Raw genomic sequence first — 27798 nt, 5'->3', positions numbered from 1 at the left:
CTTCAAAAGTATTTTTTCATTCCATACACATTTTGTGTTCGTTCCGCACTACGTTAGCAAAGTCACCGAGGAAGGCGCGCACACACTGTGTGCTAAAAGCAGGCAGTAAAGGGAAAAAAGGGAAATGGCGCGGGGTTGGAATTGGTCAGTCATCTTTCTTGTCATACTTAGAACAAAGCAAAGTCATGCCTGTGAACATTAGGCAGCAGTCTCCACCACCTGGCACTTGCCGCAGCTGGAATAAAATTTTGGTGCAGCATTGGTGCAATTACATCAAAAACTGCCTATCTGTACCAGCAATGGCACAGGTTGACGCAAAGGGCACAGCATTCCCACCCCTGGATTTGGGATAACTTGGAGTGTTGTCAACCAATCAAGTACTCTAGCTATTAGCCTGTTCTATTCTAGATAGCTGCTGCTGGCCGTCGTACCAAGAAGGATTCACTGCAACCATGCTAATTCATCATAAAATGCGGGTTGTCGGATAAACGGGGGACACATAATCAGGGTTTTCCTGCACCTTGCCAACCCTTGTCCTACAATAAAAACAGAAGATGTTCTACTGGGACTGGACATCAGACAGCCACAAGAGCATTGCTGGGAGTCTTTCACAAGATAAACCACCTGGAAAAGTTTTAGAAAGCAGCATAAGTTTGAGCTTGTACTTTTTATTTGGACCATGCCAAATTTTGCAGTGTATCACGAAGAAAAGCTCAAGAAAAACATCAGTGAAAGGTTGGTGCTTAGCACTTCACAAAAACGCACACAACTTTCAAGGAACGTCGTCAGCCAGTAGCCTGGCCTGGTATTCTCACTTCCATCACCCTGAGGGTCACAGAGGCCGTGCTAAGTGGTACCTAAACTGTCGCATGGAAAGTCAAGGGACACAGTGCAAAGCTGCTGGCAACAGATAGGAAGAGATCCCAGAGTGACTGACTTCGAGCACACGTCCTAACATAAAACATGCAATAGAAATCATCCCTGTATATTTACTCATTTCATGCATGTTTGGTCCACCACGTCAACTTCACTGTAGACAACAACACAGTGCTCAATATACAAAGAAGTTTAGTAATTAGTCTGTGAGGAACAAATGCCACTTTCCACTAGGAGCAGAAGCCTACAATGATATAACGCCACTAGTGTTCACTTGTTGCCAATTAGGCGAGTATGTGTGGAATTACAAACTCCATCCCACTTTTCACATTAGAAAAACCTTCAGCATAATCAGCATCACCAAGAAAATATTTCAAAATTAGCCACCTCACGCAATGAATAAACTACACTGGTATTTAATGATAAATACTATGTGCAACAATAAATATGGCTGTAGCCTTTGTGGGCAAAACTGAAGAAAGTTGTTTACACTGAAACACAGTTAAAATCTAGCATTGATATATGTTTAAGTTCACATACTTCAGGCGAGCTGTTAGGAGGCAGTGTCAAATTCATAAAGAAACAGGCAAGGACCGCTTTACCACCTAGTTCAGTCATGTTGTAAATCCTAGGCTGAATCCTGCTCCTGAGAAAACATAAAACCAGGAGTGTAAAAATAGTGAAACATTTCAGTTCAAGTTGAATTTGAACACTGAAATCATACACAGAGCGCTCAAAAATGAGCAAAAGAAAGCAGTTCCTTTTATGAGAGATGCTTAGCCACTTCCTTCAAAACTGTGCATTAGTTACATCAATCAGAGTATTCTATGATATTTATCCAGTGTTTGAGGATGCAAAGGATAGCTAATGGCTGAAGTCAGAATTTAAACAAAAAAAAAAAATGTGCATGATATTTCACTTGTTTGTAGTCTTCTGCTATCTGGACCTAGCAGTTTTTTTCTGCACCAGAGCTCTCTAGAGATTTGCGTCCAGTAACATAGCCTGTTCTGTAATTTTGTCAGTGTGACACACGACTTAGCTGCCTGCTCTGAATTAAGTATGTGCACTGCCACAGCTTAATGGGAGAAATAACACAAAGCAGCTACTACATTTTCAGGATAAAAAGTCACCTCACATTCTGTGCTGTATTCAAAAGGGTCTGCTGTCCCAGAAACCACTTCATTCAAGTACCCTTTGTGCAGTCTGCAAGCTGGGAGCATGATGCTGATTTACTAGGGAAGATCTGCATTGCATAAATGTTCTTTTCGGCACGTGCTGATAGCTTGCTTAATGCAAACTATGGAAACACAGAAAAGAAGCAAGCCTTTGATGAAATGGCAATAAAACCGCCATGAAAAACTAGCCCACAATAACACAGGCTATGCAGTGAACTGCACAAGTATTAAGCCAACTTTCAAGTCCCCCCCCCCCCCCCTTTTCCTTGTCGTGAAATCATTGCTGTTGGTACTGCACAATGGCAGAGAGCCAATGGGTGAACTGAGGCAGAGAAAGCAAGTCCAACAAACCTAGTGAGCTGTGCATTTAGGCTGACAGTAAGACAGTAATCAGATTAGGTGTGTAAGAAAAATACACGTATAAGGTGCTGCCACCGGATGGGAGGTTCAGCAGCCTTCAGCACAGTAGTAATGACAAGAGAAGAGAGCAAGTCCTGGAAGTGCTGAGCGGAAGTTTCATATCACTTGAAACTCCAGTGAAGCAGACTGAATTTGAAAAGTTCTTGTACTAGACGATTCCGCAAGGGCAAGGGGTGAGCCTTCCTAGTGCCCATATCCTGGAACCTTGATAAAATGTGGTTCAGGGCCCCTTGCTTGTACTTGCAAATACTATTACCACGGCATACTTATGTGACCAGAGAACTAGCATTGGCACAGTTAAACCTTTGCACCCACTGTTTAATGAAACTATCTGCTTCTGTGTCAACACACACACACACACAAAAAAAATAAATGCCTGTCAAAAGTGACAGACTGATAAGCATGCTTCATCATGCACAGGAGTTTTGTGGGACACAATGCACTCCATAGCCATCTTGCCCTGCTTTTATATGGCATAGCATTGGTCCACTTTTCCCCGTTAGCTCTGACACACGGTGCAAATGACAGCTATCTGCAAAATTTACACAAATATTGCAGGTTGTTTCAACATCTACACTTTTAAACTTTAAGCAGGGCAAGCATGCTTCGAAGATGCCAACCATGATACGCTGGGCTGGCAGGCTTGGCATACGTCATAGTCTGATGCCGCATAGCCAATAGTTATGCGAGGCAGCTTTTCACAGGAAAGAGCGACAGAGAAGGGCAAAAAATAGCCTGATTTCATAAAAGTTGGCATCGGCTTAGTGCCACAGCCTTCCAGATTTGCCACATGGTCAACGATAAGCTCCCCGAAGCTATGTTGGTACAAATAAATATCGATATGTGCAAGTCAGCATACAATACATCTGAAGGTAGAATCAAATTATTCAACTGGTTATTATTGCCTTTGAATTTTAAGCTCAAATATTCACACATTCCCAATAAAACTTAATTCTCGCCTCTAGCGACGCACGTTTTCACTGTTTTTGCTCTCAGGGAAGTCACAAGTGTCTGTCGTACAAGTGCAAACATCCAAAACATTCCAGAAGATGCTTACAATGGCTCAATACAACAAGCGCAATTATTTTCAAGTAATGCAAGCATAAAATGCTAGACTTTACGTGAAGGATCAATGCTTAACGTGTGCTAGCCAATAGCAAATGCTAGCCAAACACATCGAAGAGGCAACTCCCATGTCTGTCAGAACAGGTCATTGTAAGCCATACATAGCATTATGCAAACCTGATTTTCTTAGTAAAATTTGTTCTGATATACCAGCTACATATGTACATATGTATAGATACTGTACATGCCACGTGTCAGCTGCACATGCAGCAATAAAGCAATTGCACAAAAGAAACAGGCAAATCTCCAGAATGTTGCAAGAGGCGGTCAGTCCTCGCCAACTTCATCTTCACTGAGCAGGTCAGCTGCCTGCCCGCCTCGGCTGCTCAGGTGGTGCAGGCTGTGAAGCTTGTGCGGCACACTGTTCTTCAGCCTGTGAAATGCATGAACAAGCTATGCTGAACAACCAGTCTCAACACTGCAGCTTGAACAGTTCAGGTCGCAGTAACAACAGCTGCTGACCTGGGCCTGCACACGTTCAAGGAGGAGAAAAACACTTTGCTGTACACCAGGATCCTGTGTTAGCGCATTCCTTAAAGAAGCAAGCAGTCCCTCAACAAGCTGGTTGTTAGGAAAAGTCAAGCATGGGTGGCCAAATCTGTTTCCCGGAAAGTGTGAAAAGCATTATGAGAAATAGCGCATGAGAAGCTGCACTATTTTTAACAAAATGCAGACTTGCAAGAATTAACTGTCCAGTCAGAAGCACTACTAAGTTCATTGCTATCACACACACACACACACACCTATAAAGAAGAATCACTTATGGCTCAAAACACGCCAACTAATCTAGACTTTGCGCTCGACCATGCTCGATTTCTATGGCTTGTTGCGTTACTATGTTACCATGACAAACAGCGTGACAGCTTGTTTTTGTCTAAAAAAAATCTTTTTGTGCCATGGCTGCCATCTTGAGGGAGGATGCAGGTTTCGGAGGTGAAACTTTTTTCGCATAGAGCAATAAAATTTGGCATGCTTACTGGAAAGTCCACTGAACGTTGAAATACAAACATTCACTGAAATATCCTAAATAGTTTTGACATTCTCAATTTTTATACACTCCACTGCTATACCAAAGGTGCAGAAAGCTGTTGTGTGTTATGTGTTGGGTTTAGTGCTGCATAAGCATCTAAGGCTATCATGCGCCAAGCTCAAGGTACAGAAAAATTGTTTTCTAGAGATTTTTACAAAAAGTGAAAAAACATCGATGGTGTAGAAGGCTTAAAGAGTTAGTTATTGCTACCTAGTAATGACAAAGGAAAGAAATTTTAAAAATGGCTAATAGTGCAAGCTTTAAAGAAGGTCGAGTAACCTCAGCAACCATCCTTGGCTGGGCAAGGATCTCGAGATTCCCAAAAAATAATTAAAGACCTCAGCCTTCTTCTCAGGAATAAGAAAGTGGCTGAGGTGTATCAAAAAATCAATTGAAGCCGTGGGTCAGAATTTAGAGTTCAAGTAAATCTGTCTCTCTTTAAAAGCTAAAAACACAAGGCATGTCAACAATTGCATTATCACCTAAGATATTATCACCTAAGAATTGCATTATTACATGAACTAGTCTCCACATCTTTAACAAAGAGGTCTGTCCTGTTCCGTCAGTAAGAAGTTATGTGTCAGGTGTGTGTGTCCCAAGCGAAGACGACATAAGATTACTTCAATGAAACACTCCTTGTGTCTGCATGACTTCCGTTCCCCCAAGGTGGGCTTTACGAAGTGTAGTTTGTTGTTAATTATCCCACTCCTGCTATTCGTTCAATTTAATATGCATCAACTTCATGCAGTCTTTATGAGGTATGTTCATATTCCTGATTACACCACCCCGATCTCATGCAGAACATGAGTCGGCTCTTTTGTTACCATCTATGCTGACGTGTTGTGCCTTTTTCTTTGTTGCGTGTGACGCTTCCTACCAAGGGTTCAACTGCATTTCTTGACTGTAGCGCTGAGAATAGGCTTAGGGAATCAGTGTAGGTTATATTGTTTTTGATGTTTTCATCTACTATTCTGCTCAAAACCATACACACTGCATAACATTTGGCAGTGTAGATACATAACCTGGCAGTCTTTTTTCCCCATTTCCCCTGTACTAATGCACATCCGACGTGTGCTGCTGTTTTTGAGCGATCTATGTAAAATTCCATGGAACTGGCATATTTTTCTTTGCATGTGTTTATGTGGTGTTTGTTTGTGGCCAGTCAGCTAAGTGCAGTTTCTAATAGCACAGTTTGCTATGGAAGATGAAGGGCGAGGATGGTAAGGTGATTACCACAGGAGGGTGATCACCTCCGTAGGGATCGTCAAAAACATCCCACTTAAAATCAGTAAAAACAGAAGGTGAACTAAAAGACAAATCTAAAGAGCTCATTTACCTGAGTTTGGGAAGCAGTAAGTGTGTTTGTTCGACAACAGACATGGTTGGACAAAATAAAATCTTCTATAATACGGCCCCCTAGTATTTATTTATTTTATTTATTTTCAACGCTAAAGGCCCAATGCGGGCATTACATAGGGGGGGATTCATCAAAGAAAACTTGACAAATACACAACACAGCATATAAATGGCTCAAGACAGAAATAAACAAGAAGCCAGGTACAAGTAAATAAGCAGGGGGGGGGAATGGCTAGGAACAGGTACCGAAAAAATCCACCTGTAGCAAATCCCACAAAACAAAACAAAAATCGCACCTTCAGAAGTTACAAATCTGTATCTGTCCCCTTCCCCAAAATGAGGAATGCGCATTAAAATCCCCTACTACTTGGTGACTGAGTTAAAAGTGCTTCCAGATCATGGAGTGCTATAGTGAGGTGTGGCTGAAGATATATTGAGCATATTGTAATTGCTTTAAAATAAAGAACAGTGACTGGAATTGCTTCACATTTTTTTTGTAGCTTGATTTCGAGGGTTGCAACACCGCTCTGGACTACAACAGCAATGCATCCAGAGAGCCTACTCGCCTGCTCACGGTCATGACGAAAAACTTTATATTTTCTAAAAATATTTTTACGTAGCGGTCCCAAGTTAGTCTCCTGTAGACACAAAGCTACAGGCGACAGAATTTAAGAGGTCTGTTATGTTGCTATAGTTTTTTAGTATTCCACGGCAGATGCAGTGGATTAGGAACACCATGGTAACTTTTGGGGAACGTATTGAGAAACTTAGGTCCCTGATTAATTGGAGCCTGTTATTGGGTTTTAAAAAATTTTTTTTTCACTCAAGACAGCTCTGCTGCTGCTGTAGTGCAGGCGAGCTCTGATTTGTGTCCATCACCTCACTGGAGGCGCTGGAGTTCCATAGAGACAACGTGGGCAGAGGGATTGAGGGCTTGTCCTGAAGGGGGAAAGGGCTGCAGACTTGGTAGAAAAAACTGAAAATTGGTTTTTGGGGAAAGGAAATGACCCAGTAACTGTCTCACTTATCTCGGTGGACACCCGAACTGTGCCTAAGGGAAGGGATAAAGGAGGGAGTGAAACAAGAAAGGAAAAAAGAGTAGTGGATGTCTCCGGAATATTTTCGACCACTCAGGGATCTTTAACGTGAACTGACATTGCACAGCACACGGGAAGGTGCGTTTCACTTCCAACGAAACGTGGCTGCCGTGGCTGTGTTCGGACCCAGGTACTCCGGCTCGGTCACTTAACCGCTGAGCCACTGTGGCGGGTAGACTTGGTTTCCGGCGGGAACTTTTTTGGGGGGTGGCATAGCAGCTTTCACTGCGTGTCAGAAGCGCGGATAGCCCTGCCTCAGTCTCACTGTGTGTGAGCTGAGCAGGTGCCAGAGACTGGTGTGGTGTGCAGCACCCACACACCACATCAGCGAAGTATGTATGGGCGGTGAAAGAGACAGTGCCCTGTGTCATTGTGTAACGCCTTCTTCCCTCTTTAAATGTTATATTCTCTTTTGTCTTCATGGTAATTATTTCCTTTTCTTTCTTCCATGCAGGACACAACTTTGAATAAGCGGTGTGGTCCCCCTCGCAGTTTGTAAATAAGTGGCGTGGTTACCTTCGCAGTTTGCTCAGCATGGCTCAGCATTGCAGCCTTTGGATTGGTGATCATTTTCGGCACATTTCGCACAAGTATCGTGGCCGCGGCAGCTTTGGGAGCCGTGGCCAAAAACCACTGGCATTTGAAGCAGTGTCGAAGATTAGGTATATATGGATGGACGGTGATTTTTATGTGCTACTTCGACTAACTCGGGCAGGGTGCAGGAAGCGAGGGTTAGGACCAGGTGTTTTGTCGGAACTTTTTTTTTTTCGCAGATTTTATTTTATACACATTAGTTACATTCTGATCAGATAGTCCTTTCTTGCTCTGTCAGGTGCAGAAAGTCACTGTCTGAGATGACACCTCGTGCTATATTCAACGATCTGTATGGTGTCACGGAGAAAGGGAGACCACCAAAGGATTTAATATTTGCAAGCTTCAATTGCTGAGTAATATCGAGCAGTTCGAGCAAGAGGTCACCACTAGCCAATTTTGTCACGTTTGTCACGGAGGTATTAATCTGGCTGGCTTTTCTTTTTGTTCACTATGAACAATGTGGTACTTTGGGAGAGTTGGTCTCTTTTTAGTGAAGAACTGAGAGGTCACATCAGTCCACCCTATTTTCAGATGGTGATCATTGGAAAGCAAGAAGGCAGCCGAACAAATATGTGTTGTTGGGCCATGATGCCAGCCGGCCACCATGAAACAGAACTAGAGGACGGGACAGGAATTTAAAAAAAAGATACCCTGCCCACACAAGCTGTACACAAGGTTAACCCTAGCCACCAGGAAAAAAGGAACGACCAAGAAGGAAGGAGAGGGCAGGAAATTTGCAAAAAAGGGATAGGAAAGTGAAAGATGGAGGGAAGGACAGGAAAAGGCGACTGCCGATTTCCCCAGGTCCGGTCAGGCCGAACGTGCAATCTACAGGAAGCTGGGGCCAAAGTTGTGCATTGCCTCCCCAGGGGGCCTTAAAGGTCGAAACACTCTGCGTCAGCTCAACCACCAGGATCCTAATTTCCCCGAACACGGCACTGCCAAGCACGGCTAAGCTTGAGTGCTCGGGTCCATGTTGGCGCACCGCTCACCGACATCCCCCACCGGGGATGCCTCTACAGATGCTTGTGAAGCCATGGTGTTGCCGCTAACCACCATCTGCTTGTTGCTTTCACCATCATCTGTTGTTTCCCCCTGTGGGGAAACTTGTAGAAAGCCTGGTTTGACAATAATACATGGTAGGATTCTGCAGTCACTTTTTAAGTTTTACCCAAAGAAATGGTTGATGCAACGAAATCTTTTAAATATTTTTAGCAGCTTCATATTTTTCTACACAGAATGTTAAATCCATGCTTGTGTAATGCACTCGTTATTGTCATGTAAAATTAGTGATGGTATAAAAAAATGAGAAAATATTTTTAAAATATAGGCACATCACTGCATAAACATTTATATCAAGGAACATTATGCAGGAAAATTGCATTGTCGTGCTACGCTTTCTGCAAGCAGGGCAGTCACATCAAATAACACTTCAGAGAAAACTGGCATTTTGACGGAGGTTTCAGCCAGTTTTTTGCCAACTACAGCGACAAAAACATTTTTAAATCACTCCTGGGCTTTTTTTTTGGTGAAAAGTTTTTGGGATATAATTAGAAAGTATTTGTAGATACGAAATCTGGTTTTTTCTAAAATTCAATTTTTTTAAAAGATTTCAATGATTTGAAAGCTGCAACCCCCTTAAGTTGTTTGCAAGCAGTAGCAAAACCTAGTCTTACAAAAAAATTTGTAAAAAATAAACTTTTTACGCATGACCATGAAACTTTTTTCATACAAAATAAAGGCACTGTGCTTTCATATGCAGTAAATTTAACTAAATTTGCTTCATTTTTTAAATATACAACATGGAAGAAAGTACAGAAATACTGAATTTTGAAATTTTTATCATACCTTGTTCTCACAGTAGTCATTCCAACTATTTTTCTAAGTTGTCCAGAAGGCAGAAGGCAAAGAAGCCAAAAAAGCCAAAAAAATGTTTCGGAGATCAAAAAACATAAGGCATGCCAGTAAAGAGTTCTAAATTTGAGAAAATTTGCTTTTTGATGCATATTCAGCATTCGCTTGCATAGTGAGGTGGTCCTAGTAAAAATATGAAAGCTAGTAAATTGCACAGTACCATTCAATAGTATTTATTTCTGAAAGTTTAATCAGAACATTTTTCATTTAAGCGAGAAAAAAATTCTGCAGTTGAGTCCTCGTGTTAAACCCTGGTGTTGCTCGGTGCTTGCTCTGCACTGCAGTGCATGCTAGAGGTGACGTCAAGGAGACACATAGAATAGCAAGCTCATTCACCTTGACTTGTTTCCGCCATGGACATGACGCATTCTCTCGGAGAGGTTTTAACTCTGATTGGTCAGATTGCAAAACTGCGCTTCCCGGCTGAAGGTCAGCTCTACTGTTTACGTTGAGGAACAATAGCCGTTCTGCTTGAGCTCAGGCTGAAAGCGGCACCAGCATTTGATAGCGCTCCTCGCAGCTGCGGGATGAGCAGCATGGCTGCAGCAGTCTTGGTCCGCACCTCCAGTTACTGTGCGGGTTATCCTGACTCTCCAGCAATGCGGCCGCTCGATTTTCATTTTTTGTAACCATGCCCTTCAGCAGACTTCTGTATTGCCGAAGCTGGCAGTGTCTAAGTCCAGTGCACCACTGTATTCGAGCAGTGCAGTGCTGGTTCTGTGTATATTTGCAACTGATGGCCAAGTGTGCTGCTGTGAAGAGCAAGCACAGAGCAACACCAAGGTTGAATGCAAGGACTCAACTTGCAAAATTATTTTCTCGCTTAAAACAAAAGATGTTTTGATCAAACTTCTAAAAATAAATGCCAGTGAATGGTACTGTGCAACTTACTTTCTTTCATATTCTTATTAGGACCACCTCCCTATGCAACTGAAGGCTGAATATGCCTCAAAAAACAAATTTTCTCAAATTTAGAATTTTCTTTGCTGACACAGCTTATGCCTTTCGATCTCCTAAACATTTTTATTGGCTCCTTTGCCATCTGGACAACTTAGAAAAATAGTTGGATTGACTACTGTGAGAACATAAGTGCCGATAAAAATTTAAAGATCTCATATTTCTATAGCTTTTCCATGCTTTTAATGAATACAAATAAAACAAATTAATTTTAATTGTACCTTAGGAGGGCATAGTAGGTACCACCTTGTATTGTCGCCTGCCTCTGTCCCGACTCTTTTTGAGATTTTTGTTCTTCATTTCAAATTATTGTACATAAAAGTGCAATGTCGTTTATTTTTAATTTAAATTTTTTAAAGCCTAGGTTCTGCTACTGCTTGCCAAGTTAAGATGGCGGTTACTTCACGCAAAAAATTTTTTTTGCCAAAAACAAGTTGGGATAATGTTTGTCATAGTAACACAATAAACCATGATTTCTTAAAAAGAAATTGAAGATGGTCAAGCACAAGTCTGGTGAGTTGGTGTGGAATGACCCTTATAGAGTGGAACCTTGTTCATTCATTCTCGGCTCATACAATTCCCTGGGCCATAAGCTTGAAATCGCCAGCAAAAAAAAATCCCTAAAGAGTTACGCCCCTTCCCTTCTGATTAATATGTTCCCTAATAGTGCAATTTCCTGGTAAGCACGTAACATCAGCAGAAGCACAACAGCAGTCAGTCGCCAGGGTGGCTTCCCTGCGGTGCATAACTACAATGAGCTGAAGCATCCAAAGAACTGACATGGCACGCGAACATACGACCGTGCGGGCACGCTAAACGACAAATGTGCAGCGACAAGCTGCAAGTGACTTCCCTGCAGCGCTAAGTGCAATGGGGCAAAGCATCCAAAAACGACGACGGTGACAACAAAGAGATTCCAGCTATTTGCAACTGTCATGAACGGTGGCGACCCGGAACCCGCAATGAGGGGATAGCACAGTGACGACAAAGAGCAGCCAAGTGTTATTTTGTTAGCGTGCGCTGTACCTTTCATTTCTAACATGTTCTTTTTGCACACAGCAAACTTGCAAGAAGAAATTGACATTTGTAAGATGCACTAGCATGCAAATCGTGCTCTGTAGAGCACCACAAGCCTGCACACATTTGCTTCGGGAGAACGGCTGAAGCAAGAACCGATGATAGAATTGCAAATTAGCAGGCCAGTAATAAAGCCTATAGAAGAGCGCTGTGAGTACTCTCTTCTGCTGGAGTGTCTCCCGTGGGATACAAAGTGTGCTCATTTCGCAGTTCTGCTGTATCTTGATGATGTTAGGGTATGGACACATGTGCACTGCTCTTGCCTCTGTAGGATAAATTGTTGCTTCATTCACTGGAGATTCTGATTGGTCTATTTTTCTTTCTTTTTTTTGTGCGAAAGGAAAGTGAAGTCAAACGGGCTGGTAATAAAATTTTATTCATCGTCTACGCTGAATGGGCTGCTAGTACGGTGACCAGTGTTGTTTTTCGTGCCCAATAATTGTGTCGACAAACAAGCTTGTCAGATAAAAACATATCTTTGTTCAGATCTGCTAATTGCACAATTTACTTCATGTGTCTGAACACGCTTCCAAGCTTAAAATGCATGACCAAAATAAATGTTAAAGATGCTAATGCATGTCGAGCAGTGTTGTAAGTCCTTCTATAGCCCTGGGTAATAGTTTCAGCATTGCCTGCTCATGCTAGATGCAGTCTGGACAGCGAAAGGGGTTTGTGTCGTGAAGTGCCTTGAAAGTATGAAAAAATGAGCGTATGTCACTAGGAAGTACTTGTGGCGCTTCATGCCTCGGATAATGTGTTGACAAACAAAGCAAAAATTTTCCATAAATTTAAGTATAAATACAAGCACACCGAGTTTTAAAGTATGTGCTAGCAGTGTGTTGTAAACAAATCCTTTCTTTCCTTTGTTCACTTCCATGTCTGGCATCACACTTTTTTTTACATTTCGACAAAACAAACATTAGCATCCTGGCCACTGCCGGTGACCTGGATAGGGGTCAGGAGCTCGAACTCTAAAATCTGCGCCTGGCAGAGGATATGCTGCACCTAACCGACAGCGTAATGAGCAAATTTGTTTTTTCAAGACCGGTGCACTTGGAAATTCTAGAGGAGGGGTGCATCACGCGTTGCTGTTGCCGAATGCATGCTTCTTTATCAAGGCTAAACAGTCGCCAGATAGGCACAACTGTGCTTCACCTCCTGTAGAGATGTCGAAGTGTGGCAGTTGTGTTGCACCTACCAAGCTGTGGCTTGGGAGAGCTACGCTTAATCTCTTAATCGCAATGGCAACACAATGCAGCAGCGTCCAGGAAAGACTGGTGGTATTTCCCTGACTGGAGAGGTCTCCAGTGCTTTACCAAATTTATACCCCTCAAAATCGGTCCGGCAGCCGCGGTGAAGAGGTTTTCCTGTGTATGAAAGTTGACTTCCAGATTTCTGCAACCCGTCCATTAAGAGTGTATATAGTTTTTGCCGCTTTTTTGATACCTGAATGCACAGCTCTTGCACTGTGCATGACAACGTTGTCCCTACAAAGCTTGTTGTGTGGCCAGTCTTTATCATTTTTCCAAGTTCTATAGAAGACAATGAATTTGCGACTCATTCCATCAAATTGAGCCAACCATAGGGCGGTTCCTGAGCTGCGCTAGATTGTGAACACAAGGATCCAAAGCAGAGCCAAAATAGAGACTGACAACGCGGCCCTACAGTAGCGGCTGCCCAATCCCCTCCAGGAAGTCATATTGGATTACCAGTACTGTTCCCTATAGTCCACGAAAGGTGCGAAAAATTTTGCCCCTGCCGTCACCGGGCTTGAAATATTGCACTGTTTTTCATTCTAAGGACAATGCAAATTCTAAAAGAAATTTACATGCAACAGGAGAGCTTTCCTACTTTAGTGCCAATGTGCTGACAGGGCTTTATAAAAAGTAAGAGCGACAATAAATGCCTTTGCACTGCCTTTGCACTCATTCTACAAGCATCAGGATAGCTCTTCTAATCTTGCGCTAATGTGCTGGCAGGGCTTTGTAGTTGGTAAAAGCGTCAATAAAGACCTTTGTACTCAAGAAATTCTTGAGTCACATTTTGCAAATCTTAGCGGTTTTTGATCACAAGTTTTCCCGGATCATATGCTTTCCCCTTTAATTTTTGGAAAACATATCAACACTGTTTTCCTGTATATACTGTTTAGAAATTAAACCCAAATGGTAACTGATAGTTAGCCATCTAGAGAAAATAGCATGCAAGTTAAAGGAGTTAGGCATAAATATGTGTAAAAAAGAAAAGAATGGAGGAAGTGCTGAGATATCAGTGCCATTACCTTGACAGTGTCCAAGTGAACCGATGCAACCAAGCATTCCTCTTGGCTTTGTAAGTAAAAGGAGAGAGAAAAGTGGAACTAGGAAAACCATGTGCTAAACTTCATAAATCCTAACACATAGTATAAGCATTACTCTTTCTTGTTAGACATGAATCAAATGATCCCACAAACATGCACACCTGTATAAAGAATCAAGAAACCTGACACCATCCCTCGATTCTTAGGAAAAACTTCATTGCACACGTCAGAGCAGACAGTTTTGTTCATTAAGAATAACAACAGCTGTTACACTTCCACCTAAATAGGCAAAGTAGTGACTGTAATATGCACCTCTGCAAAGTGTAGGCTGCCATCTAGGCGGCAGTATTAAATGTGGTGCAAGCTGGTACGGACCATAGTTTTAGAAGCAGACAGCACGGCACAACAAGGACAATGAATGAAAGAGTAGTGCTGTTGTTCTCTACAGCAACTTTTTTAAAAGAGTATAGGCACCAAATTTTTGGTTGCAGGTTTTCTTCTTTGTAACAATGCGCAAGGCATTCCTATACATGGATCACCACATGTCATTCACCCATGACAGTCTAAATAATTCATAATTGAATTTCTTCTCTCATGCTGTTTGTGTTTTGGTTTCAGCAGCCAAATGATGGCTGTGATGCCAAAGGTGAGTATAGGTCATGTGAGGCATGAAAAAATTGTGATATAATTGCTGTCTCATCACTTTAACTCACAGCAATGCTAAAGCCAGCATGCCCCAAGAGCCAGAATGACAAAAAATGAAGCAGTGGATAAACAGTCGAGACCGCTTATAATTAACCTGTTGGTCACGCCGATTATGCTTGCTGTATCCAAGGTTCGTAGTAAGTGGACTTTCCATTTTAAAGCCAGAAATACGAAGTCCGATGAAAATGGCGCTTGTTTCTTAGAAAAGTTCATTATGCGCATCTGCTTCTTCAAAGGCGACCATATCATGGTTCTTTCCAACCTCTGCAGAGCAGTTATATGCACAGTAGACTCGTGATAATTCAAGCTCTGATTAATCGTAGTTTTAGTTAATTCAAAGAAATGTCAGAATTTTGACTGGCTGGCTATATTTTAAAGGAATTTTAAAGCCACTTAATTCGTACTGCGATTTCTCTTAAATTCAGTCAATTAAAAGTTTTTGTCTAGCTCCAATGCTCCCGGAACGCGAAGGAGCGGCGACCAAAGTCAGACATGCCAAGTTTGAGGGGCCACGTGAGCTGAAAATTCGGTCCCTCAATCAATCATTTAACTCAATCAAGGTCTGAAGGGAGAGCTATGTCAAGGTACAATCGGCACTCCAAGCGATCGGAGACACCCTGTTGCTGCATAGTTTAGTTTTCTGAGCTTTGCTACCAGCCCGCGGCAATTGTGGCTATCGGCCGCGCTTCAGCAAGCTGAGTCCAGCTGCGCACCAGTTCGGACACTGATTAGCGTGTCACTAGTCTTTTTTTCTTTTTATAGATGTCTTGCCATTCTGGCACAAATGTGTGTGTGTGTTCTGCTTGCTTCTGTCCACATGGTCCTGCGCATCAATAGTGCACGCCCATCACGAGCTGCTCGCTGTGCAGCTCCACCGCTACCGCGTCGCACCTGTGAAGGAGGCCGCAGAGGGCCTTACTATTTTGGAACAGTTCTGCTTTGATACTCCCGACAGTACACATACAGTACACAATGACGAAATTGAGAAAAAATGTTGGCGCCGTGCAGTTTTCAATGAAAAGCTGATGGCCATTACCTATTTTTTCACTAATTAAATTTGCTGCAGTGTGAATCAGTTTTTTTTTTGCAGCTATTCAATAATTCAACCTTCGGATAATTTGGGTGTTTCTTAGTGACTTGAGGTCCCAGCTAACATGGTTTTACTCCATTAGGAAACCAATGCATTACTGATTACTCTTTTTTAACCACACAATCGGCTGAAGACTACTGGTTGAGTAAACATACCACTGCCTTTCACCAATATTTTATGTTGTGCTAAAGTTTTTAGCTACATATTTAAAAAGCAATGATCCAGAAAAGTCTTTATGCACAAATATCCATAAAGCAAGTGACATTTAGTTTTCAATTATATTAAGGTACCCTTCTGACAATTCAAACAAAAACCTCTGGTCTGTTCAAGTTTTATAACTAATCGCGGTTAAAGCATTGCGGGCAAATGGTGGCAGGTTGGTCTTCTCATCATCAGATTCTTGGCAGTCGGGACATGCTTGTACTACTGTGCATACAGTGGCTTCGTCAGTGTATCACTCTGCAATGCCAGAGTCATGATCCGCACCTCATGATGTCATCCCACGCAAAATCATGTTCAGCCACCTGTGTATCAACGTGTTATTAGAAATCCACAGGTGTCTAATCACGCTGATGTTCAACAGTGTCTTCAGTCGTTTCTTGGCCTATAAACCATGCTTTACAGAAGCAATTTCCCATGCACTCCGCCATCAGTCCCAACCACATGGCCTTAATCATTTCCACAACGGCAAACAAAGATATCCAAACTGGAACGTCACCACCTGGTGTGTCATTTGCTATCAGCATGCGCTGTATGTAGCGCCAATGTTAGGACATCTTGAGCGCATGAATGATGCCCATGTCCGGAGGCTGAATTTCACTTTACACTTGGTGTGAGAAGAGCATTGTCACCACATCAGAGAAGGCAACATGTGGTGCATCGCAAAGTTATCAAGCATGAGCAGGAACTTCTGTTTGTTTCATTTATGTGATGGTTGAACTCAACAAGCTCCTTGACAAGAAAATCGTGCATCGTTGTTATGAAACTTATGTCCGGTAGCATGGTCCTCGAATAACATCAAAAAGTAATGCATTATGCTGGCCTTTTTGTTCGGCCTGTAGTGTACAAAAGCATACCTTCCAAATTATTAGTTTGCCAGACTTTCCGACAACAAAGGAAAGCTGCCAGTCACAGCCATTCATCCTCGTGCACATAAGCATGTTAACATGATAGTTTGTGGTACCTTCTACCAGCACAGGGGTTGCCTTTCAAAGCATACGCTTTTGACAGCACCATTTGATTAAACTGTGTCGTTTTGTTGGCAGTGTTTCGCCTTTCCTAATGCATATTTAGGGTCTCCACATTCTTTCCGAGGGCAGGTGTCATGAGGGCTCGGAAGCGCTCTTCCAACTCCAGGCTTACTGGATGCATAGGTTTTTCGACTCCAGGACCGAATTTATGGCACCTTTAGTTCCTTCTAACCAAGTTATGACGCCACACTTGTTTACTGCATGTGAGATGCAGCCCCATTGCCTAATGCATACTTTGACAGTAGCATTGCCCTCATTTATAATATGCGAGCGTTCGTTACAACTGTGGCCATTATTAGTGAGGTCGACTCTATTGCAGTTTTTTCATGTCTCACGTGACCTATACTGACCTTTGACATTACAGTTATCATTCAGCTGTTGAAACTGAAACAGCATGAGAGAAGCAATTCATTTATAATTTATTAAGAGGTTGTAAGCGACTACCATGTAGTCATCCATGTTTAGGCATCAGTACAAAAAAAGACAAAATGCGACCAAAATCTGATGTGTATATTCCGTTAAGCATGCAATGTGCATGGACATATCCGACAAGGTTTCAGCCAAAGTCTTAGACTGCGTGAAAAGTTTCACTAAGACACATGAAGTGTTCAACTACTCGCAGCAGTGCCTCAATGGCTTTGGTGTTCAGCTGCTGATCCAATGGTCATGTGGCATCAAGTGGCCGAGATTCGATGGAGGCGAAATGCAAATTCACCCGTTTGCTGCGCAATGTCAACACGCGTAGAAGAACCCCAAATAGTCTAAATTAATCTGGAGCCCTCCACTACGACATCCCTCATAGCTCATGTGTCGCTTTGGGAAATTAAACACCGCACATCACCACCGCATGCAGTACTACTAATAGATAGCCTCACAGAGCCTTGAGGTTCATGCAGTCTTGGTAAACAACCTATAGGTGATCGTCAATAAATCAAGCAAAAAAAACCCCCGCAAAGCTGGTTCAGCTGAGAATCAAACAGTTGAGTTCTTGATTCCAAAACATGCATGCTATTGATAAAGCTATGGGCTCATAAGTGCCAGTGTGCACATGGAAGGCCTAATGGTGCTGGCATATAATACACCATGCATGCTGAAGGAGGAAAAAATTATCAGGCAAAGCAGTGAGAAGATGAGGATGATGGCAGCAAACATGCAGCAGCCCTAGATGACAGTGATTAACTAGCTATTCACTGGCTTCTAACCATTTCACATCTATTCACTCTTGTGGCAAAACTACTATAATATGCTGTATATCTATTGAAAAATTCACTACTATTAATAGAACTAATTCAGTGTCGTTTACCACATCCCACAATTTTTAGGTAAAAGCTATGAAGGCTAAAAATAAAATAGCAAAATAAACAAATGGCAGCGCCTCCTAGTCAGCATATCTAGTACTGTGGCATCGAACAGAACACGTCATGCAGTTAATGTGTGACAAAGGTGCTATGTAAATAAAACACACTTTGAAAGTGCAGCAATTAATAAATATTTACAGCCTTTTTGACTAAGTAATTTTTTAAGTAACTTTAGGCAATTTTTTTCTAAAAATATAACAGATGTGCTGTTTCTTGCAACCCCTTGTCACTACGTAACACCCCAACTTGCAGAGTAAACTTTCCTTTATATAAGCTATTTCTTTTCTTTGAGCCATTACTAGTATCAAAATCCTTTAAAGGGACTGACCACTGATCAAAATGTGTCATAAGATTATGGTGGAAATGAAAAGGATTGTGCCTCATATTGTAAGAACTGAGAACTGCAATATCAAAGAAATGGGGATTTATAATTTTATTTTGATGCTGAAAACAGCATAAAAAGCAATCTTACGGTGCAAACTGCCATGATCAGTGTAGCCCATCACATGACCATATCTCAGTAAAATATCACTTATTTGTTTTAAGTGCACAGTGGTTTTTATTTTTTTTTCAGGAGTGTTCGTCATGTTTTATTATAGTTCACACTCTCTCCAGTGCGCTCTTTGATGAAAAGCAGCTTCCTTTGCATCGTCGACCACGTGCTTTTAGCTTTTGTCACTTAACGGCGCCATAGCATTTTGAGTTTCTTGGATGGAACGGCAACCATGGTCCACTAAAATTTCGTTGATGGCGTACATCACTGTGCCTTAACAGCTTTGAGTGTGGAAACTAAAACTGACGCTACTGTATACTAAAAATATCTCATTATACTGTCTGCCGGGTGAAATTTGTATTAGTTTTTGGCACAGCACTTTTGCCAACATGTAATCACCACCGCTCTTGCTGATCATGGTTTCCAGCACTGGGATACATAAAAACGGGTGCATGCACTGATCTAAAGATTCTCAGTAAATATCTTCCACAGACTTTTCAACAATCCTGCAGCGGAATCGAGCACCGTAGGCCGCAATCTTTCCATTATGCAAAAAAAAAAAAAAAAAGATTTGGTGCTTAAAATTCAGTATTCAGTCCCTTTAAGGGCCTGGTCTTGAAAAGAAATTTTTATTGACGTAGTTACAATCATGAAATCTTCAGGGAACACGTATTTTGTGTGCAGATTCTGAATATGTTAGTTAACTTCATGTAAAAAAATTCCTTCAACACTTATGTAATTGATATGCAAGATTTTGTGCAGAGCTTTCAAGAAAGGCTGCCGCACGGAACTTGCTGAAATGTATGCCATTGGGTTCTCTTGGCACCAAGGAATCCAATAAGGGTAAAATTGTCATCCTGGTTACCACAGAATTTGAGTTGTAGGGTGTTGAAGCTGCCACTTCAGGAACGAGAAGCGACTGCACTTCTGAAGCGACAACTTCAAAACCCTATAACTGAAGTTCTATAATAGCCAGGAAGGCAATTTTACCCTTATTGTATTCCTTTATGTCAAGAGCCCATAACATACACTTCAGCAAATTTTCTTGAAAGCTCTTCACAAAAAACTTGCATAACAATTACATAACAGGAAATTGTTTTAAATAAAATTAAATGACATAATTAGAACCAGCACACAAAAATACATGTTCCCTGAAGATTTCTTACCTGTGACTACATTAATAAATTTTTTTTTGAGGAACCAACTCGCCCTTTAAGACTGTTAATTTATTTTCAGTGTTTGTGGACTAACAACATACTTTTTGGACACTAACATTAGTTAACAAGGTAGCTTGGAGTTTCACTCGTTTAGATGACACCAACTGTCATTAGTGTCAGATGCTGCAACATGCAGGCTGGGTGCTCAGAAAGAGCAGCAGGAGAAACATAAGACCATAAAGGACTAGGATGAGATCTGCAACAGCATGCCTACTCACTCACCTCGTCTGCAAGTGTTCCAGCTGAACCTGCAGTGTTTCTATTTGTTCCTGAAGTTCATCATTGCAGCGCTGAAGCTTGCGAATGCTGTTGGTTGCACTATCAGCCTACATAAAAGTGGGAGGAAAGAATAACAAGAGCACATTAAATGCAATAAATGCAAGGAATACATCACAGTTTCCAAAAACATCTTATCAATGACACACAGACTCACATCCAACATTCTGTACAGTCGAGCCCGCTTATAACAAATATGAGCGTCACGCGGCGTCCGTTTGTTATATCCCGAAGTTCGTAGTAAGTGGAACACAGCTTTAAAGACAGCTGCTTGTCAAAACACAATTTTTTCTTTGCGGAAAAGCCCGTGATCGACATCTGTTTCTGCAGCGCAGATCCGATATGGGAGGTTTCCAGTTTATTTAAAGCAGAAGTGTGCTCTTCGCCGCGGCCCTTGGCATAGACAAGTTGTCTGAGGCTCTCTATGTAGCCCATTGCTAAAGGCGCGCTTATGGGTGCTGGCTTCGAAGTTTCATCCTCATCCGATTCCTCTGCGTGACTCGTCCCGCACTTCAGAAACGATGCCCTCGTCCGTGCACGGTTCCACGGTGTCGGCGTCGTCACTGACAGAATAAAGTCATTTCAACCAATGTCATGACCCCCCATGTCGGAGTCGACGACACGCTGCCACAAATCGCCGCCGGGCTGGTCATCTTCCAAAGCATCAGGCCCGGCATCAGACACTCGACGAAGCCGGCATTGCGGAAGCAGTTCCACTCGCCAGTGGCCATCACCTCCGCCCAGGCCGCTTTCATCATCTCTACCACTGAATACAATGGAAATGGGCACGGTGTTCCCGTCCGCCATCCCGAATTACAACCAGAGCCCGAGATTTGAACGAAGCCAACGAAACGTCCGCAACGCAACAAAAGTGACAAAAGCGTGCGATGGGGAGAGTCACAGTACACGGGCCTCTAGAATTTCGCCTCCATCAAAATTCGATCGCCGTGGCCGGGATCGAACCTGCGTCTTTCGGGCCAGCAGCCGAGCGCCATAACCACTCAGCCACCACGGCGGCTCTCTGCTGAAGTGGATAGGGTGGCTAGGTCCTGTGAATCAGCCAGCCAGGCCATCTGACATGGCGCCCCTTGACTACTTTTTGAGGGGTTACATAACTTATATACTGCAAGACCTGAAAGACAAAATAAGGGAACAGTGCATGACCATACCTGAGGCGGTCATAAGAAAATCAATGGTGCATGTGCAAACAAGACGCCAGAACTCTATTGCTGCAGAAGGTGATCTTTTCGAGCTCAGGTTTATCGACAGAGCCACCCAAAATGAAAGGAGTTAAGGACAGCCACGGCTTCTATTGCTGCACAGCCAAGTCACAACATGCGACTTATTGTTTTGTTTCAAAGTGACATAGTATAAAGCTCCTCTCATTTGTATCCTTCCAGCTGAGTAGTCTTTATTGCCACTTCAAAGCGCTGTGTGCTCAATGCATCTTGAACCGTCATATGCACAAGTTGGCTGACATGAGCACAGAAACCTCTGACAACATACCGGCCTACCACTTCAACGGGGCTATGGAGCCACGATAGCAGCCGATTTTGTTTTCCCAAACCACAAATGAGAGCAGCATTATTATGGTGCACGAATGTGCTAGTCACGTTGTTTTATGGATTATGTGGGCTTTTTTTGGAGCTGGAAAAAAAAACACACACACACACACACGAGGCTTTCCTTTTCACAAATAATGGCATGGAGGTTTCTGAAGGTGCTCTCCAACTTTGTAAATCACATTTATTGTATAAAGTAAATAATTAATAATTTAGGTTAAAAATCTTAATCAACCACAAAACAAAAAATGCCTGAGGTGCTCAAGGTTGGTTCCAACAATATGCAATAAATTTTGCTCACCTGTTGCTATTATTTTATATTTTAGCCCATAGCTCAGGTTAGCTAGGGCATCCAGTATAGTCTGCCACGCTGCCAAAGCCAGCGCACCTATTTACGCTGGCTACATCAGCACCCCAAAAGCAGGTCATCACACATCCAGAGTAAAGAAATGCATCTTTCACTGTGATAAAGCTCACGTAACGACTGGCTTGACCTGCACTTTATTTCACATCTTAACACATTTTCCATCTGTCCTTTAGTAATTACCCCGATAAGTTAGAGTGAAATGCTACAGAGTGATGCACCACTGGCACTTCTATTTGCTCTCATCAATGAAAATTATAGTCAGAAGGTTCTTAACTGAACGTCTACTGACTTAACCACAATTTGCACTCCTAGCATGTCGTTTTATACCACTCCACAATTTAGTCTGAATCCTCACCGAGGCTTAAGAAAAGTACAAGTGATATGCGGTGGAGCAATATGCCTTTGCGGGTGCACTACTTCCACATTTTCCACAACGTTGCATGACAAGCGTGCAACACAGAATAAAATTCAAAAACAGCTGATAATAACGATGACACATGGTATTTAATGACGAACGGGGAAAGTCTGACCAAAGAGCATGTGTGGAAAACTAAATGACTTCAAAAATGAGAAAAGGGTGAAATTAAAATAAAGTCCAACCATTCCCATTTTAATTAGCATGGGTGAACAAATATTAACTGCATTTTTGCCCACAACTTCTTTCTATACAGCCACAGTTACCCCCACCTGGCTTGTCACTAAGAGCTGCTGATCACAAATAATAAACTAAAGCATCTCCAGAATCTTTACCAAAGCTATCACAGGTGTCCAAAGGAACAAAATAATTTTCTGCAGCTTGAGCTACCTTAATTACACAAACTGTTGGTTTAACTGAGGATCCTTTCTTTTGAAATTTCCTTGCCTTCTTGCTGCCTCTGTCTAGACGTTTTCTGATAAGCTCCATACAACTTCCCTCTTAAATATGCTGCAGTTACGAGTACTTCCTTCAATATTGGCACATTAAGTGGATATTGATACAAAATTGCAGGTAAGCTGATAAAAAATGCATTTTTGGGAAAACCTGCTTGTTAGCACTTGATCTTTGAAATAAAAAGCAAATTGGCTGTTTGCCATAACCTGTAAAAAGAAGGGTAAAAATCTCACCAGTGCATGAAAACATTAAAACACCACCTCTGCAATCACGAACAATAAGCTATAGTAAGCTAAGAATATACAGTAATCCCTAGTTATAATGAAATCAGCGGATATGAAAAAATTCATTATAAGCGGTAATTCGATACAAGCGACCACCCGGAAAATCTAAAGCAGTCAAGCTTTAATTGCGCTGCAACTGCGAGGAAGTCAAAATACAATGTATTCAGTGAAGCAAAACTTTATTCAGGTGCAAAAAAGGCAGTGAGCTTTGGCTGTTCCAAGTTCTTACCAGGCGCATGCAAACTACAAGAGTATCACGCTGGAAAGCGCCACAAATGCCGAGGCTCGAGTCTGAGGTTGTGTTTGTTTTGCTCAAAAAAACGATTAGCTGCTCATTGTGGATAAGCAGCGTGATCGTGAAAATTTAACGGTTTTGCTGTAGGGGCTTTGCATGATTACTGGGCAATTTTTTCCTGAGGTGTGCAGCCGTGAAGTTTGCAAAACGAGAGTTTTTCGGTGCACCGTTGTCAACGACAATGTGTTAATTCTCCGGTATGAGTGCCGGTATTCGCGCAGCGTCATGTCCGCACTGTTGACAAATGTCTAGGAACAAAATTCAATGACCCTACCACACACTTAGACCAGTTGTCTAGTCATATGGCGCGAATTGAGCATGACCGGCTTGAGAAAATTGCCGGGGAAACACCATGGTTGCATTGACCCGCCATGTTGACAGCTTGACTCACCACTTGCAACGCTCGGATTTTTCGTATTTTCAGCAAGTTATCAGTCGATTTGCACCGTCAAAAGTGCAACGAAGCTAGGAGCGGTATTTTATTGCAATGCAAGCCGATTATGGCGAGCGGGGAGAGAGAGAGAGAGAGAAACTTTATTTGGTCCATTAAGGGTTTAGCGTTCAGTCTTCGTCTTCATCGCTGCAGGCTGTTTTGAATTTTTTTCGCATCTGCTGATTTCATTATAACAAGGGATTACTGTATATTCTTAGCTTACTAGAGCTTATTGTTCGTGATTGCAGAGGTGGTGTTTTAAAGTTTTCATGCACTGGTGAGATTTTTACCCTTCTTTTTAGAAGTTACGGCTGCGGGGAGCAAATTTCTAGACCGGCTTCCCCAAAGCCGTCTTCCCGATTTGTTAATGTAGCTCCTCGTCAACACTGCTGTTCACACTTGCGAGCGCAACCTGCGGGTCGCCTTTTCATTTGAAGCGAAAACTGTCAGGAATGATGTTGTTTGCGCGCTTTCAAGAGTTTCATCTGCTTTGGCCGATTTGAAACTGTTAGGCTTTGCGACGACTACGGCAGCCAGCGACAGCTCAGTTCGTTGCCCGGCGCGTCTGCGGTCGGTGTCGTTGCCGAAAGCTCAGCTCGCTCGCTGACTGGTTCAGCGGTTTGCGACTCCCAGTCGCAATAATGAAAAATCGAGCAGCAAACGACTGGCCTGCGACTGTCGCTTTTCGACCAATGTGACCGTTTGTGACTGTCGCTTTTAGACCAAAACAGCTGCACAACCTGTGTGACTCGCAAGTATGAATGAGCACATAAATGAAGGGACACTTCTTTCGTCTTTTTTGGGACATTTCTGCACCAGAAGTGCTCTTTAGAGCGGTAAAACTTTGCTCATCGAGCGCACCCCATGGAATGCTATGGCGCAAGTCTGCCCCCGCAGTCTTTTGACCACATTTCGGCATTCAAGAGACCGCTGTTTTCTAACATCGCAAAGCGTCAGGAAAACTTTAGTTTTGTGTGGATTCCATCACGGGGGACACCAGCGATGCGACTGTGACCGAGATTAACGGTTCGGGTGCGCTGCACCATAGAATTTGACAGCTTCCGTTCGCTCTGCTGTAAACAGCTGGGGGCACTCGGCACTCGCTTGGTACCCATTACTAGGCAGGCCATCGGTCGTGGGTTTGGTATTTTTGTGGCCTGTTCTTTGCCTGCATGAGACTAATTCGTCGGCGGTATTAATTTGGCACTGTATGCGCAAAAGGGTCGCCACCACTCGGTGGCGGCGATGCCTCCGCTCTTCGTGCACTTCGAGTAATGCGGCTTAAAATGGATGCGTTTGTGTCGGGAGTGGAAAAAACTTTGAATAAAGCGATATTTCAAGTAAAGTGATTTCGACATAACGAGGGAATACTGTAGTATTTTAGGCTCTGTCTGCCATTCTTTAATGTTTCGACAGCCTTAGATGCAGTGACTCCTTTCTTAAGCTTCTTGTAGTTGCCATGGTATTCTGTGGCAGTCAACGTATGAAGCTTCAGTAATAAGAGAGTAATCAAGAGAACGTACAGTCTTGGTCAGAAGTCTGAAGCCAGAAGGTTTGCTCCCCTAAGCATTTGACCAACAGTTTGCTTTTGAGCGGCACAGTAGAACACTCATGGAACCCTTAAAGACCAAAAGGCCCTGAAAGGCTAGTGCAATGGTTCGTCTTGCCCTATACAAGTTTACAGCTTGACAGGTGCCTTGAATGCTTCACAGCTGAAAACAAACCCTATGGCCTGAAGACTTATGAGGGGGGATGTACTTCTTTGAGGGACAAAGTAGAAGCATCAGTTGAAAAACATGAGCATTTTCCAAGTGCAGTAGCTCTGAGAGTATGGTACCTTCCATCACGCAAAGCCTCAGCTGTTGCAAAAAGGTGACACAAGAAGGTAACAAGCCTTTGCCATTACTGTTCTATATATACCCTCAGATAAATATCATGAAGAGTATGCAGGAATTTGCATTTTCCACTGCTAAGCCAGAGCAGAAGACAAAAACCACGATGAAAAAAAAGTTAACAAATATGGCAGTACCAGTACCAAGTCTGCCCCAGCAGGGCTTGATCATGACTTTACTAAAGGCATGTGCAAGCTCTAATGAAGGCAATATTGAAAATGCCCAGAACAGTCCTCTCTGCCACAGATCATGAAATGGTCTTTTTTGTAACCACTGTTAATAAAAACCAGCTCCACCATAAGCACAAGGACCTGCAAGGCGTACATCTACATTTCAGGATGTCCAAAAGAACTAATTGCTGTGGAGAACACTCAAGGTTTTCAGACAGTCATACAATGCAGGATAGCTACAGGTAGCAAAAATGTACATAACACGTACGCTTGAATTGAGATTTTACCAGGCTTAGCATTATACTGACAAAGGATGAGTTGAGCTTAGATCTCAATGAAACAGAAGCCTAAATAAACAGAGAAAGCAAGCACCAGCTAATCATAGTTAAGTGCTGCAACCTAGAAAAAACAGAGTACTTTTTTTTTTTTTGTGAGGAGCAGAAAGCCTGCACTTGGAGAAAAAGTTAAAACCCTGCACACTGTGCCAACAGCTCTCAAACTAAGACTTCAAATACAATGTGCAGAATGGATGACAATGTTTAATACATACTGATGCCTTTTACCAAATGACTCACCTCATCCTCAGCTGTTGCAAGTTCTTTCTTGAGTTCATCAATCCGCCCCCTAAGCTTCTTCACCTCTGCTTCATATTGCTCAGAACGCCGCAGTGCATGGGACAACTCTGTGCTTTTCTCTTGGAGAACTTTCTTCAACTTGCTGTGAGCATGTTTAAGGTCAAGCAGCTCCTGCAAAAAGTATGAGTTCAGCCATAGAAAGCTGCAGGCAGAAGTGATCTGACGTCAAGACATGCTAAATAAAAAATACTAAACATCCCTCACACCAACCTAACATTAACCACTGTGCATCCTTTCAAGTCATTTACATTTCCTTTCTAGTTTCCAAGATATACCATGCAAACTCCCGATACAGTCAACCACTGTATCAGGGAGGTTCACAAAAAAGCTTAAAATACCAGTAATTTGATGCATGACAATGCCATTTTTCCTTGCATCAGCAAGATTTATTCCATGCCCTTTCGCACATTTGACATTTTCCTGTGACTGCCACAGGCAGCAGATATCCAGTTATGACATTCGAGCCTGTAAAGTAATATCAAGCGCATTATGCACACACCTGTTGCTCTGTCCAAAGTGTACAGAGAGATTATATGCACCTCCATGCAATGTGAAGTATGACACCAATGCATGAAACTGCACTGTGCAAAGGGGAGTCCCTTACAGAGCCCCCGAACTCTTCCTCGTCTAAAAATCTGTCACACTCTGCCAATTACCATGCAAGCAACGTGCCGCAACAAGATTCATTTTATGAACTTGGTGCCACAAGTAGCTGCAACGCAGCAAATGGTATTACAAGCTACCATATAATCTTGTGTAGGGGCTGCACTCGTGTATGAGCTGCATCCCCTGTTTTGGACTAGATAATTGAGAAAAAAAAAACACGGTTACATATATATATTTTTTAATTCGTGCATGGGCCACACCCTGAAAATTCACATCTGAATTTTTTTTTTTTAAACGGGCAGCCCTTATGTGAGTTTATGCGACATTTCGTGCGAGTTTATGCGCCGTTTCACCATACTCTTTGCAGCTGTGCCCTC

At 42.5% G+C, this 27798-nt stretch overlaps 1 protein-coding gene across 2 annotated transcripts in view; it reads right to left on the bottom strand.

Moving 5' to 3' along the window:
• Nucleotides 1-1048: 1048 nt before the first annotated feature.
• LOC144113250 (coiled-coil domain-containing protein 102A) overlaps nucleotides 1049-27798 on the bottom strand; it is a 59302-nt gene continuing 32552 nt past the window's right edge. Inside the window, exons 8-11 of one of the 2 annotated variants that reach the window (XM_077646224.1) lie at nucleotides 26756-26926; nucleotides 20253-20356; nucleotides 13900-13945; nucleotides 1049-3969 (exon numbers count right to left, since the gene is read on the bottom strand). In XM_077646224.1, the coding sequence (XP_077502350.1) occupies nucleotides 3898-3969; nucleotides 13900-13945; nucleotides 20253-20356; nucleotides 26756-26926 (393 nt within the window). In that variant the 3' untranslated portion in view covers nucleotides 1049-3897. The remainder of the gene's footprint in view (nucleotides 3970-13899; nucleotides 13946-20252; nucleotides 20357-26755; nucleotides 26927-27798) is intronic. The other variant, XM_077646225.1, reaches the window with a different exon arrangement.

The sequence above is a fragment of the Amblyomma americanum genome, chromosome 1 (assembly GCF_052857255.1).
Source record: "Amblyomma americanum isolate KBUSLIRL-KWMA chromosome 1, ASM5285725v1, whole genome shotgun sequence".
Taxonomy (NCBI): Eukaryota; Metazoa; Arthropoda; class Arachnida; order Ixodida; family Ixodidae; genus Amblyomma; species Amblyomma americanum.
Note: the sequence above shows the minus strand (reverse complement) of the source record. Positions and strands in the feature narration are given on the sequence as shown.